At 45.4% G+C, this 14,751-nt stretch overlaps 1 protein-coding gene across 1 annotated transcript in view; it reads left to right on the top strand.

Moving 5' to 3' along the window:
* The window catches only part of LOC310793396 (carbamoyl-phosphate synthase [ammonia], mitochondrial-like), a 28,722-nt gene extending 17,539 nt beyond the window's left edge, over positions 1–11,183 (top strand). Inside the window, exons 10-12 of the mRNA XM_083655210.1 lie at positions 4,065–4,226; positions 10,604–10,707; positions 10,821–11,183. Of these exons, the coding sequence (XP_083511336.1) occupies positions 4,065–4,226; positions 10,604–10,666 (225 nt within the window). The 3' untranslated portion in view covers positions 10,667–10,707; positions 10,821–11,183. The remainder of the gene's footprint in view (positions 1–4,064; positions 4,227–10,603; positions 10,708–10,820) is intronic.
* The last annotated feature ends 3,568 nt before the right edge of the window (positions 11,184–14,751 follow it).

Raw genomic sequence — 14,751 nt, 5'->3', positions numbered from 1 at the left:
GAGACCATCGGCTAGGAGATTGGATATTCCTTTTTTGTCGCCAGGAAAACCCAGAGCCGCAGACTTTTCTCTCTCAAAACAAACAAACAACCGTCATGTTAAGGCTGAGCAAGGAGATCGATTTTATTTCACCAGAGTAGGGCTGTCCCAAACGACTTTTTTTTGATTAGTCGATTAATCTAAGGATTTTTTTTTATCATTATTATTATTTTTTATACTGAACCTTTGAATAGAAAAAGATGATGGTAGTGATATTTAAGAGTAATTGAATACAATAGCGCCTCACATAGGGCTGGGTCGGTTTGAAAATTTTAAAACCGGTTCGATATTGCCGTCTAAACCGGATCGAACCGGTATACCGTTTTTTTTTTGTAATTAAAAAAAAAAAAAAAAAAAAAAAAAAAAAAAATTTCAAGCAGGGCTCCTGAGTGTGGCCCATAACTGTCTGTAGTGCAACTTCAGTCCACCTGATAGCGATAATACACCTCTAAGCTGGTATTGTCAACCAGCAATGATACTGAATAAAAAGAAGCAGGACACCTGTGTAACAAACACACCCTGTATTTATTTCTCATAACTATTCAGCTCAACTTTTCTTCTAAACATCAAAATAATAAATGAAATAAGACTTCTGCCTATAGTGCAACTTGAGAAAAAGGCTAATAAAAACACAAGCAGTGCAATCAGAATGGATTGGCTTACAGCTGAGCTGCCTTCTAAACTTCAAAACTCACAAATTCACACAATATAGGGCCTAGGCATGGGTCGGTTTGAACATTTTGAAACCGGTTCGATATTCCCCAAAAAAACGTATCAAAGCGGCTGCAGTTGGTGGCGATAATGCACCTCTAAGCTGGTATGCTGCCAACCAGCACGAACACTGAATACAAATAAGCAGAACCTTTTAACTGTAACAACACACTGTTTTTATTTCTCATAACTATTCAGCTTAACTTTTCTTCAAACATCAACATAATAAACAAAATAAGACTTTTGCCTACTAGTGCAACTTGAGAAGAGGCTAATACGAACAATAGTGCAATCAGAATAAACTGGCAAAAAAAAAAAAAAAATTTTTTTTTTTTTTTTTTTTTTTAGGTTTTTTCGGTTTGCACGTGATCAAACCGGTTTGGGCTCGTATACCGAACCGAACCGGTAAAACCGGAAATCGACCCATGCCTAGCCTCACACTTTCTTTCTTTTGAGCATGATGGAGCACACCTGTTGAGATGGGTTGAGACTTTGACTGGAAAATCATAACTGCAATGAGAAAATACTGCATGAAGATTAATGATAGGAAATAAAGAACGATAAATTGTTAATTTAATGTCTTCAGAATGATCATTTATGAGGTTATTGTATTTCTTAAGGTTAGTTATTATTAGGTTAGTCCCACCGAGATTAGAATCTCTGTCATAAAAAGAGGGATTTTTCTATTAAGCAGAGAGAGAGAGAGAGAGAGAGAGAGAGAGAGAGAGAGAGAGAGAGAGAGAGAGAGAGAGAGAGAGAGAGAGAGAGAGAGAGAGAGAGAGAGAGAGAGAGAGAGAGAGAGAGAGAGAGAGAGAGAGAGAGAGAGAGAGAGAACCAAAGAGAACCAATCCAACCAGCCAGAATCATGACCATAAAACATTAGATTCAGAGGGGGACATTGAAAAACATAATATTTTAAGAGTGAAGGAACTACTCATCCCATAATCCATTGTGGCCAAGAGAGAGAGAGAGAAAAAGTGGTCCTTGTTTTCCACACTTGACCCTGTTTTTAACCGTAAGTCACCTGGCGCACTCCCCGCCAACTGGCGCAGGTTACTTGTGTGTGTGTAGCTGAGTGACTAGCATCTACGACTCCTGCTGTCTAAAGTGCCTTTTAAACATGTTATCTGGATCATGTCAGGCTAGACAGAGCAGGATATTTTCAGGTTTTGCCTTTCTAAACATGAGGGGTCTTTGTTAAGAAACAACTGGATATGGGGGGGGGGGGGGGGGGGGAGTTGCGCGTAGGCCGGCTAATTGTTGTTTAACATGCAGGCCAACCGGCTAGGAGCGGGTTATAATACGGATTCCACTGCATGTTAAGAAGTGGCTATAGAGTTCTTTGAGGGGTTTCTGCCTGGGTAGACGAATAAATAGTTATAATTGGGTCAGTCGTCCACTGCATGTAGGCCTATCATGCTGCAGCTTACTCTGGATAAGAGCTTCTAAATACCGAACCATGAGCCACATCAGTGTAGTGCCATGAATCATAAACATAAACGTGGGATGGGATTGACAGGTCACCTGTCAAAGTGAAAGGCTGATGGTTTACACCAGGGGGCGGCAACTGTTTTGCTTGTCAATCAAGTGCCTTTTAAACATGTTATCTGGATCATGTCAGGCTAGATAGAGCAGGATATTTTCAGGTTTTGCCTTTCTAAACATGAGGGGTCTTTGTTAAGAAACAACTGGATATGAGCCGTTTTTTCTGCCAGTGGGCGGGGGGGGGGGGGGGCGCGATAGCATGTATCAAACACAAGTAATGTGATAGGAAACAGCTTTAGCGAATTTGTAACCAAACCAGGGATTCCGCTAGACATTTTCCCAGACGGCCAGTGCAGCCGGTAATGTTCCAAAATTCCGGTCCTATCGAATATTTACCGGCCACTATGTTTCCTAAATAAACGTTTTGAATCCATTTATTTCTCTATAGTCTATTATTTATAGCCTCTATAGTCGTAGTCGATCATATTTATTCCAGTGTTGTCATTAAGAGGCCGATTTCGCAGCAAGAATATTTAATTGGTCGGCACGTCGTTCTCGGTAAAGGAGACTTTCGTTATTGAAACAGACAACATGCATGCATGCATGCTCCTACTGTAGCCTATCTATCTGCATTTGCAGAAACTCATGAACCCATATCTTCTGGACATTGCCTTGATGAAATAACAACGTAGCGTTAGCTAAAAGTAATAAGTGCGACAGCGCACAACTTGAATCTCCAGCAATAGGCTACGTAGGCACCTTAATCTCTCCCACTCACCTGGCACCTGTGCAGCAGCTCTCCTGCACTGGTTCTCGGCTCCCATGTGGCTTTATTTGTGGTAAGCATTTTGATTCATCTCCTCATCATAGAACCGAGCGCGAGCCATTGATTGATTGATTGATTCGCCCGAGTAGGTAAAAAGGCTTTTTACCTCCGCTAAATTGACAGCCTACGTCGGGTCGCTTTCGCTTTTGACGGCGGCAGGCACGCTTCTGTTTCTTTCCTGCTGTCTTGCTGGCCTGAAGTAGGCTACTTGTCGTTGCATGATCTCGATAAAAAAAAAGGACTGCCCTAGCAAGGGATGTCTGTTATGACATTTCAGTTTCCTCCTGTGTGTTTCCTCACAGCGGGTCCAGCGCTGGCCGGCGGGACTGATGCTGCTTGTGTGGCTTTTAAACGGCGCTCTACACTAACGAAAACGTCTGCTATATTTTTATTTTTCACCAACACTCAACATACAGGGGCGGAAAAACTAGTGATAAACTGAGGATAATGACCTGCCACTGTTTAACTGCAGCTCCTTTTGCGCTAATCCGGATCTTACACCGGCGAGCGAGGTGAATAAGATACGGACTCGCGGGAGTGCGCGTAGGCCGGCTAATTGTTGTTTAACATGCAGGCCAACCGGCTAGGAGCGGGTTATAATACGGATTCCACTGCATGTTAAGAAGTGGCTTCAGTATTAGTACTAGCTCCTCCCTGACTCCTACTGTCTAAGTATTAGTATTAGCCCCTCCCTGACTCAGGGTTAGGATTACACGCACATGCACACACACACACACACACACACACACACATGCACACGCACACACACACGCACATGCACACGCACACATACACACGCACACACAAACGCACACACGCTGTCGCAACTCCCATATGCGCTGCACAGAGGTACTGTACTGCTGGGAGCCCTTCATCAAACCATTGATTGATTGGTTGATTGGTTGGTTCATTGATTGCTGATGGCAGTTAGGTTTTCACCATCTCTCTCATGTCTGCTGTCATCTCTTCTGTCCACTCCACCTCTCCCCCCTCCTCTCCTCAGATCAAGGACATGACGGGCTGGGTGTTGCTGGGAGCGGACAGGCAGGAGGTGCCGGTGGCCGTGTATCCCGGTCAGGACCTGGTGGAGGTAGACCTCAGCGACGTGCCGGACGTCTACCAGGACCTCCACTGGCACGCGCCCAAGACCTACCTGGGAGACAAGGTGAGGACAAGGGGGGGAAGCTAAGGACCAGACTGGGAGGGACATTTAAAAATGGATTTAACCCTGACAGCAGGCCACAACCTTACTCTAACCTTAAGCAAATCCTTTTCGTCCCCTAACCTTAACCTAAAGGCCCAATTCCACCGCAGCTAGTAGCGCGGTCCCGCTCCGCTCGACTCGATAAATGGTCTCATCCCACCGGTATAAACCGGCCCAGCCCGGTTAGATTTGAGGCTGAGCCGTGCTACTTTTGGTCCCTGCCTCGTCGGGGTTCTATTCTGCCAACCCGGGTTCATACGGTGACGTGAAAACATTGTAGACGACTGATTGGTCAAGCAGAATCGTGTTTACTCTCTATCCTACTGACTGTCAATGCAGCGCTGCATACGAGTTTAGTGGGGGGCTTACCTTCTCTTCTGTTATGCTTTTCCATCAGTCTTTTGTGTCGCTTCCTTCGCCTCTGGTGAAATAAAATCGGCGCGGTGGTTTCAATTGTCCAAAAGTCCGCTGCTCTGAAGCGCTTGTGTAGTTCAATGCTGCGTCGGCTCCGCTAGGCCGCAGGCGCTTGGTGAAGCCGCGGTTTTGCCTGGTGAGAGGCCGCGGGGGTAGAGGCTTCACTCTAGCGCAACCCCCGTCCCTCGCGCCCGTCCCTCGTGCAGCGCTTGTGAGTTTTGACTAACAACAAAGTGATATCCATTCTCCTGGTCGATTGTCACATTTGCCCATGTACACTGTAACACCCGCCCAACATGCTGTGATGCTATGAGCTGGCCCGAGTGGTGACGGGCTGTGCAGGGCTGTAAAATGTGGTGGAATTGAGCCATAAATGGTACTACTAAATTTAACCGTTTTACCAGACGATCAAGTGAACATGTATCATGTATTTCCTAGTGGGGGAAAACACAGATATGAAGACTGAATACAAAGTGAAATGGCTTGTTGAGATACTGTAGATTCATCTCATCCTGGATCCACAGATCAGGTAGCGTCAGACATTGTTGTTCCCTTTCAAATAGAGATTTCCACTGAACAACTTGAGTTATAGTAACAAGTCAGGCATGACCAGGCAAACACCTGCTGTTTGCCCTTTGTGACTCTGCTGTCTTGAAAACAGCTGGCTCAACATATGCCTACCCCACACTACAGGATTTTCAAATCCTTGAAGATTATAAAAATCTTGAGACCCCACACACTACAGGACAGAGAGAGCCGATTTTTTAACATTTCAATCTTGGGACACACACACAATCGCGTCTGTTCAAACGCAACCCCACACACTAGAAGATTATGCAGAAGATTCACCTTGGAAGCAGGGCTCGACGTTAACTTTTAAAATGCCTATACAGTGTGCGCACCGGGTGTAGTAGTAGTAATAATGATAATAATAATAATAATAATAATAATACATTTGTGTCATTTCGTTTTCTAAACAAATCTTATTTTTTGTTTTTATAATGCATTTGCACTGAAAGGATTTGTTTAACTAATATTTGCGCGGACAGCCGCGTCCATTCGGGGTGTAGGCCTACTGTGCACGGCCAGGCGAAAACCGTCTGCACAGGTGCCTTGTGGAGGAGGGGGCGTCTGCTGATTTGACTCACTTTTCCGTGTAGGCTACATGCTTTGCAGTATAGCATTAGTTTTCCGTCCCGTTCAAAGACGCACGGGTATTTCACCTCGAGGACAATTTCCTTGTTCTTTGTTTCTGTGCGGGGCTGCGGGCGGACCAGATTATTTTGCGAAAAACTGTAATGGAAACGCAGCTACTACTGGCTCTCTGCTCAAGATGCAATCGCCTGTCGGGTTGTAAATATCTAACATGTTAGATATGCACGATTCACAATCGGGAAGGCAGTCTTCCCGATTGTGAATCTTTGAACCCCACACACTACAGGATCTTTTGGGAAGATTATCTGCCCGACGCGCTTCAAATCGGGAGCACCCCCGAGAAAATCGGGAGGGGGGAATCTTGACCATAATCTTGCAAATTATCCTGTAGTGTGGGGTAGGCAATACTCTACCTGTATCCACACAGGAGGGTTCACTGTCACTGAGGGTGTTTAATGGCAACACTATGGTGGTGAGGATGCAGCTGTTGGCAGGTAGGGGGCAGTGGAAGGTCATCTGTTCAATCCCGGGGGCCGGCAGGATAAATCAGTGAGGGGAACGTGAAAAAGCCGCGCCCCTCTTTCATTACCACCATCAAGGTGCCCTTGAGCAAGGCCCTTAACTGCAAGCGCTCCAGTGGAGTTGATCAGTGGCCAGCAGATCAGACTGTGGTTGTTACTGGTCAGCTTCCAGGTGTGTGTGTGGATGTGTGGCTGTGAAAAGAAAAAGAGAGCATTGCTCTCAGTGGCCCTGTCCACACCTGGTATTAACATGTGTCTTGGGTGATCCGATCACAAGTGGTCAGCTCTAAGTACGTCTGTTCACACCTGGCATTAGAATGGGTCTCCATGAATAGAGCTCAACAGTCACGTGACTTTCCTTGACATTTCCAGCCCCAGAAGTGAGTTGCCCATTCATTTTCTCCAGAGACATTTAGGAAAATCCTTATAGAACCAGTTTTAAGGCTGGAACCAAGCCAACCCGTGACTTACTGAATCATGAGGGACTGTTGAGGCTGCCATCATAAAGGTGACTGGAATACCGGTTTATCATGACATGGAGGAAGAACAAACACACACAGCCTTCAGTTGAGTTTGACTGGCATGAACTGCTCACATGAGCAAGCCACTGTCATTTATTGATTATCAGCTGCATCTGTGTAGCTCACCAAGACATGATGTCAGTGTTAAGGGCACATTCAGGAACACCAACATTGTGCAACAGTTTAACAACCCCACTTGCTATAACACTGACAATGTTTCTTTGACACAATTTTTTTTTCTCTTTTTTTTCTTTTACATACAGTATTTAACACTTTGCACCAAACATAAAACACGCACATTTCTCAATCCTGACTTTAGTTACAGGCTTAGTTAAAATATCTCTGTCTGCCCACGCTCGCCAAGTCACAGAACACTCTCTGGCTTCATGTCCCCTCTGGCCACAGTTGTAACAGGTCAGCTGCACATCACAGCCGAGTCGTCCTTTCACTTTCATCACACTGTCATCACCACAGCTGGCAGCACTGAACTTTTCTGTGCTCTCATAACTCCTCAGCTTTGTCTTAAACTCAGCAAAGGTGATCTTTTCATCACTTTGGGTAATGTGGATGGAAAAAGTCTTAAATGAGTCCGGCAAGCCTTTCAGAATCATTGCAATCAGTGAACCATCACTTAAAGTCTCTTCTGCATTTTGCAGCACTGTGATAGCAGTCTCTGCACGAATACACACACACACACACACACACACACACACACACACACACACACACACACACACACACCAACAAATAGTTGTGACACACACACACACACACACACACACACACACACACACACTCCAACAGATAGTTGTGACTTGTGACTTAAAAAGTTTCTGTTATGTGATGCTTTTTGAACGTTGCTCGCTCTTCCCTGTTTACTTGCTATAGCCCCGGTTCACCACTAGATGGCTCCACTGAACTGTTCATGACCCAGACCTCTTGCTGAGTTTCTGTCTCTGCACTTCAGTCACCTGTGTATGACATGTGCTATACAAATAAATGACTTGACCTGACTTGACACATCACTCACTCACACGTGTGTGCTAGGGCATTCACAGACTAGTCGACTAGTAAAACCACTAGTCGACACTGTGCTTAGTAGTCGACTAGTCGTTTTTTTTGTTTTGTTTTTTATCTTTAAGAAAGAACATTAGGTATTTACACGACATACATGGACTATGGTAAATGGTAAATGGTCTGCATTTATATAGCGCTTTTATCCAAAGCGCTTTACAATCAGTAGATAGTCTACATTCACCCATTCATACACCGATGGTGGCAGGCTGCCACGCAGGGTGCCTACACACCATCGGGAGCAAGGAGGGTTAGGTGTCTTGCCCAAGGACACAGCGACAGCAGCTGGGATGGAGCAGGGATCGAACCACCAACCCTTGCATCATTGGCCGACCCGCTCTACCTCCTGAGCTAAAGCCGCCCCGGCTATCATATCCCATATCCCATATCCCCCACGAAGAACATCAAAACACAACAAAACAAAACAAGAAAACTGCATAAGAAACACAATAATCCAAGAACAAACAAGACTATTGGACAAACAACCAAACAAAAACAATGCATTCAAAGTAAATACATAGATCTTGCCATGTTGGCAGCTAGGAAATGCATAGCTTTAAATTGGAAAGCATCCAATCCCCCAGCTGTAGTTCACTGGTGGACTGAACTCTCAAGCTAGTGCTACCATACGTTGGATAACATTTACTACAAGAGCAAAGGCAGATTCTTACACATCTCCAAAATATGGCAACCACATACAGAGTTTGAACTTTTTACCCCAGTGTCATTAAGCTTATCATGATAGGAGCTGAATGCATTGTTTTTGTTTGGTTGTTTGTCCAATAGTACAGTATATATCCAAGCAATTCTATATAAAAGGAGACATTCCGCACCAGATAGCCAGAATGGAAAGATCCTTGTTGCCACTATTCGACTGTGAGATTGACAGTCAAATCAGGCTCCTTTGAACTAGAGATGCACCGATTGCCATTTTCTTGGCCATTTCCGATTTTTGAATAGTCTGACTTGCCGATACCTATTTTTGCCGATTCTGATTTTCTTTCTAAGAACAACAATTGACAGCTTACACAAACGTTTTTGTAACTTTGTTTGAAAATTAAGATACATAGAACAATTCTTATCATTTGCATGAAGTAGGACCATCTCACTCAAACACATCTCAAAATAAAAGTGTTCCAGGTTAGGCTACTGGACAGAGCTTTTTTGTGCAAATACAATGAATACAAAAATTTAATTAAATCCAATAGCCTATATCCCACAGCTATCATGCATTTACCAAAAGAAAACAGGTGCAACAGAACATCAAAATGATCCATGAACAAGGAGTTTATAGCCTGGCTCCAGACCAGTCCTCTTGAGTAGAGGGGAAATGAGTTTATGAGTTACAGTAACGATCTTCAGTCTGAATATCAGGCGGAGTTTACACACAGTCCGAAGTTTTGTATGCGTATTTTTATCTGCCATCCGAAAAAATATCGTCACGCACAGAAAACCTTGCACACTTGTGAGTCTTGCGTTCTATTTGCAATACGAAACAAATAGTCTCTCCTGTATCCACGTTACAACATGACTGACAGGCTGAGGCAGCAGCACTGATGTGGAATGGAGAATGCAGGTCGGGGAATGGTTATACTGGACACAATGCTCGCGTTCACCTCGCCAAGCCGGCTGTGCGCAGTGGCGGGTTGCTGGAGCACCGCTTCCCGGGGAGAGAGAGCAGAGAGAGAGGGGCCAGTGAGGTGAAGAGAGCCGCTCAGACTGGACTCCAGCCGAGCGGGACTTGGCATCTCTGTCTCCACGGCTTATTTTCGACTAGCATCCAGGATGTGACAGCTATCACTGGGGTAGCAGAGTTAAACATGCCCCCAACCCCCCCTCCACACACACACACCAGCCTGGAGCAATTACCTTGTTCCAAAACCTGGGAGAGGCAGGGAGAGGCAGACACAGACATCCTTCAAATGTCAGAGAGAGAAGACATGTATGGATGGAAGGACAACCACGCTGACAGTACACACACACACACACACACACACACACACACACACAAGACGCACAAGATGCTATACATCAGCAACATCACAAAATAGGGTTGGGCATTTTATCGATATTATCGATCGATATTATGATATAAGACTAGATATCGTCTTAGATTTTGGATATTGTAATATCGTGATATGGCCTAAGTGTTTTCTTTGTTTTAAAGGCAGCCTGCATTACAGCAAAGTGATGTAATGTTCAGAACTTACCAGACTGTTCTAGCTGTTAAGAATCCAATATTGCTGTTATTGAAAAATAGACCTCTCAAAATGTTCTCAAAAATGTTACCAATTATGAAAAGTGACAATTTGGTTGAGCAAGGCAGGTAACAAGAGTAAAGAGTGGTTTCTCTTGCCAGCTCCCTGTGTGTGTGTGTGTGTGTCAGTGTGTGTGTCAGTGTGTGTGTCAGTGTGTGTGCCTGTTGTGTGTGTGTGTGTGTGTGTGTGTGTGTGTGTGTGTGTGTGTGTGTGTGTGTGTGTGTGTGTGTGTGTGTGTCAGTGTGTGTGTCAGTGTGTGTGCCTGTTGTGTGTCTTGGTGTGAACGCTGTTAACAGACAAAACACATGGTTGGACAGGGGCTGGATGGATGATAGGAATGATGGATTGATGTATTGATTGATGGATTGATTGATTGACTGTCATATTTCTTGCAGTGTGAGAGAGGCCTTCCTGACCATGGATGTTGCCATGACAACTGCCACCACTGGCCCAGCTGACGGGGCTTCCACCGCTGCCCCCACTGTGGTCAAGCCAAAAAGTAAGATCCAAATGTGATCTGTACAAATGTATTAATATTTCTGCCTCATAGTATGTTTCCTCATGTTGAGCAGGGTGACCATTTGACTCAACTTCAAATGACTTTTCTTGCAGAATTCAGACCTGTTAAGAAGCTGCACAGATTCGGCTCCAGGGTGTGGAGGGCCCTCTGTTGCTGCTTTCCCCAGGCTGAGGAGGAGTGAGGAGGAGTGAGGACCAGGCTTATCGCCTTCAAAGAGATCACCGCCATGGCCGACCGCATCAACCTACCTAACAATATCATCGACAGAAGGTCTTCAAACAAGTTTACGAACAGAAGAGCCTGAAAGGGCGAGCCAACGACGCCATCGCATCTTCCTGCCTCTACATCGTGCCTGTAGACAAGAAGGGGTTCCAAGGACAGGCGCTGGAGACGAGCATGGACCGCATCATCGCAGGAGGCATCATGTCCCACTTCTGCTCCAGATCCAGAGTGCTGCCACCTTCATCACATATATGTGTATATATACACACACATATACATAATATATATTTAGAACACGGCTCTCTTGAATACTCGATTCTGATTGGTCAATCAACAAGATTCACCGGTCATTATTTCTCGACAACCGACCGCTGCTCTGCCACACCTGGATTAATCAGTTGATAAGAGCTTTTTGTCAGCAAACACTACTAATTAGGCCAACCAGTTGCAGCTGTGGTGTCTTGTGTGCCAATTACGAATGAAACCGTTTTGCCGTTGAAAACGCTATTAAAAAATCTATTTGAATAATTATTTTTGTCAGATTATTGAATGATTTAGTTGTAGGCCGTGTTCTAAGCGGGATAATGGATAGTGAGCCGGTGATTACTGGCGAAATAATGACCGACAGGTGGATTGAGCCCGACGCGCAGCGGAGGGCTTAATCATTCACCTGAAGGTCATTATTTCCAGTAATCCATTATGATTGGCGATATATCGTGCATCCCTAGTTAAAACCAACTCAAACTAACTAGCCAACACAAACTCAAACTACATTAAACAAGGAGGAGGGAGAGACACAAAATGGTCTCCCTGAGTGCACCGGGCCCAGGTGCACCTAATCAACTTAAACTAGTGTGAGTTATGCCAAACAAATGTTAATATCTCAGAAACTATACATCACATCGCTTATATTTTGACATTCTGAGCGAGAGCAGGAACTAGGCTACCTCAAGAGTTTGATGTGCATGTCGTGTTAAAGTTGTGTGAAATGTCGGAGTTTTTAAAATGTAAACAGGGTCAGCCGGCTAGAGTCAGACACTCAAGGCCCAAAGCTCAGGCTCCACAGGGTTCCATTGCCGTTGCAGGTTTTTGAACATTTGTAAAGGTTGAGTGCATAGCTCATGTTCTAATTTATTCTGAGCTGATAATTCGAATCACTGATAATTAGAAGCTTCAACAAATATTAAATGGTTTACAAATTGTTTGTTGAATATTCGTGAAACATCTGTAAAGTATAGGTTGAGTGCATAGTTCAAGTTCAACTAATTTATTATGAAAAGATGTAGATATGTTCATGAATTGTCACATATACTCTATAGATCATCTGTTAAACATCTACAGACAAAGCTGAATTGTTGAATGTCAACTAATAAGCTGTTGAAACATTACTAATACTGTAGACTATCTGTAGGCGGACTATCCAAGTAAAGTGTTACCATAATTCGTTTTTGTAACCCTAGAAAATGGCTGAAAACCCTAACAGAGAAAGAAACATGACATGAGATGTAATGATTTTTATCTTGGTCTAATTATAATAAATGCATTTGTAGATGCTTTTTCTCTCTTATTTTGGGGTAGATGCTCTCCTGTGAAATGAAAGATTGTGATAACGTCATATCCTTTAAAGGACACAAGATGGCGCTTGAATACCATAACATCATCAGTGATGCACACATACACACACGCACAAGAGACAGACAGGCACACACAAACACACACAAGAGACAGACACACACTGATGACATTGATGATGTCATCAGTGATGATGTCATCAGTAATGTCATCAGTGATGATGTCTCAGTCTGAGGCCTCCTGGCTGAGGAGAGAGAGAGGAGGGAGAACATTGTGCGTGCCAATAGGGCAGGCAAGGCCGCGCAGTACATGCAAATCACTTCAATCCTGCTCACACAGTTCATAATGGCTGCATTAGCCTGCTCTCTCTCTCTCTCTCTCTCTCTCTCTCTCTCTCTCTCTCTCTCTCACGCACGCACGCACGCACACGCACACACACACACACACACACACACACACACACACACACACACACACACACACACACACACACCACACACACACACACACACACACACACACACACACACACACACACACACACACACACACAACACACACTCTGCGCTGGGGGCCTCAAGCTCCGCCCCTGTAATAGCCGGGTCCATTGAAATGACTCAGCAGCAGCAGAGCGGCGGCTATCCCCGGGACAGGAAAACCTGCACGAGCGGTTTCTTCTCGGTTCTTCCAGAACAACACCTCGCTCGGAAGGCGACGACACGCGCCGGGAAAAGAAGGCGAACTTTCTATTTGTTCGGAGCTCGCGAATGGAAAGCATTTGGGAATAACGCGACGTACATGTTCCTCTCTGTGCTGTGGTAGCCTACCTGGAGTCACACTACAAAGGAGACTGGAGGTCGGGGCTTTTGTTCAATATGGAGACATTCTTCTCAGAGGTAAGTCACCTTCTCGTAGATAGGAGGGCTGTTGTGTTGTGTTGTGTGACCTTTCGTTCAGTGGAATGCTGACTTGTCTTTAAGTTAATAAAGTGTTGTGGCGTGTAGCTTACAGGCTGGTCTGGATGTAGCTTGGCAGGCTGGTCTGGATGTAGCTTACAGGCTGGTCTGGATGCAGCTTACAGGCTGGTCTGGATGCAGCTTGCAGGCTGGGTCTGGATGTAGCTTACAGGCTGGTCTGGATGCAGCTTACAGGCTGGTCTGGATGCAGCTTGCAGGCTGGTCTGGATGCAGCTTGCAGGCTGGTCTGGATGCAGCTTACAGGCTGGTCTGGATGTAGCTTACAGGCTGGTCTGGATGCAGCTTACAGGCTGGTCTGGATGCAGCTTGCAGCTGGTCTGGATGTAGTTTGCAGGCTGGTGGTCCTCTGGATGCAGCTTACAGGCTGGTCTGGATGTAGTTTGCAGGCTGGTCTCTGGATGTAGCTTGCAGGCTGGTCTGGATGTAGCTTGCAGGCTGGTCTGGATGCAGCTTGCAGGCTGGTCTGGATGTAGTTTGCAGGTGGTCTGGGTCTGGATGCAGCTTGCAGGCTGGTCTGGATGCAGCTTACAGGCTGGTCTGGATGCAGCTTACAGGCTGGTCTGGATGTAGCTTGCAGGCTGGGTCTGGGATGTAGCTTACAGGCTGGTCTGGATGCAGCTTACAGGCTGGTCTGGATGTAGCTTACAGGCTGGTCTGGATGTAGCTTGCAGGCTGGTCTGGATGCAGCTGGATGTAGCTTGCAGGCTTGGTCTGGATTGCAGCTTACAGGCTGGTCTGGATGTAGCTTACAGGCTGGTCTGGATGCAGTTTACAGGCTGGTCTGGATGGTCATGTCCTGCATGAGTTTAGTCTACCTGACTTTAAAAAAACCTCCCACACAATCAACCTACCTAACATCTCATTATCAGCAGATGAAGATAAGCAGCCACTGTCTCATGTCATGTGACATCATCACTGTCATTCTTCATGTTGGTTCTTTGTTTGGAATTTTCTTCTTTCAGAGAGAGAGAGAGAGAGAGAGAGAGAGAGAGAGAGAGAGAGAGAGAGAGAGAGAGAGAGAGAGAGAGAGAGAGAGAGAGAGAGAGGAGAGAGAGAGAGAGAGAGAGAGAGAGAGAGAGAGATGCGTGTCCAGATGGGGAAGCCAGTGAACACACACACTCTGTTGGTGTCCCGCTGAGGTTGTGAAACTACTGAAAGCTTTGGGCCAGAGTGATGGGGCGTGAGGGAGATGGTGCATCACGCCCACAGTTATGCAGAGAGGGAGGGGGATTCTGGGATATGTGTGGTTTTG

The sequence above is a fragment of the Poromitra crassiceps genome (assembly GCF_964638095.1).
Source record: "Poromitra crassiceps genome assembly, chromosome: 18".
Taxonomy (NCBI): domain Eukaryota; kingdom Metazoa; phylum Chordata; class Actinopteri; order Beryciformes; family Melamphaidae; genus Poromitra; species Poromitra crassiceps.
Note: the sequence above shows the minus strand (reverse complement) of the source record. Positions and strands in the feature narration are given on the sequence as shown.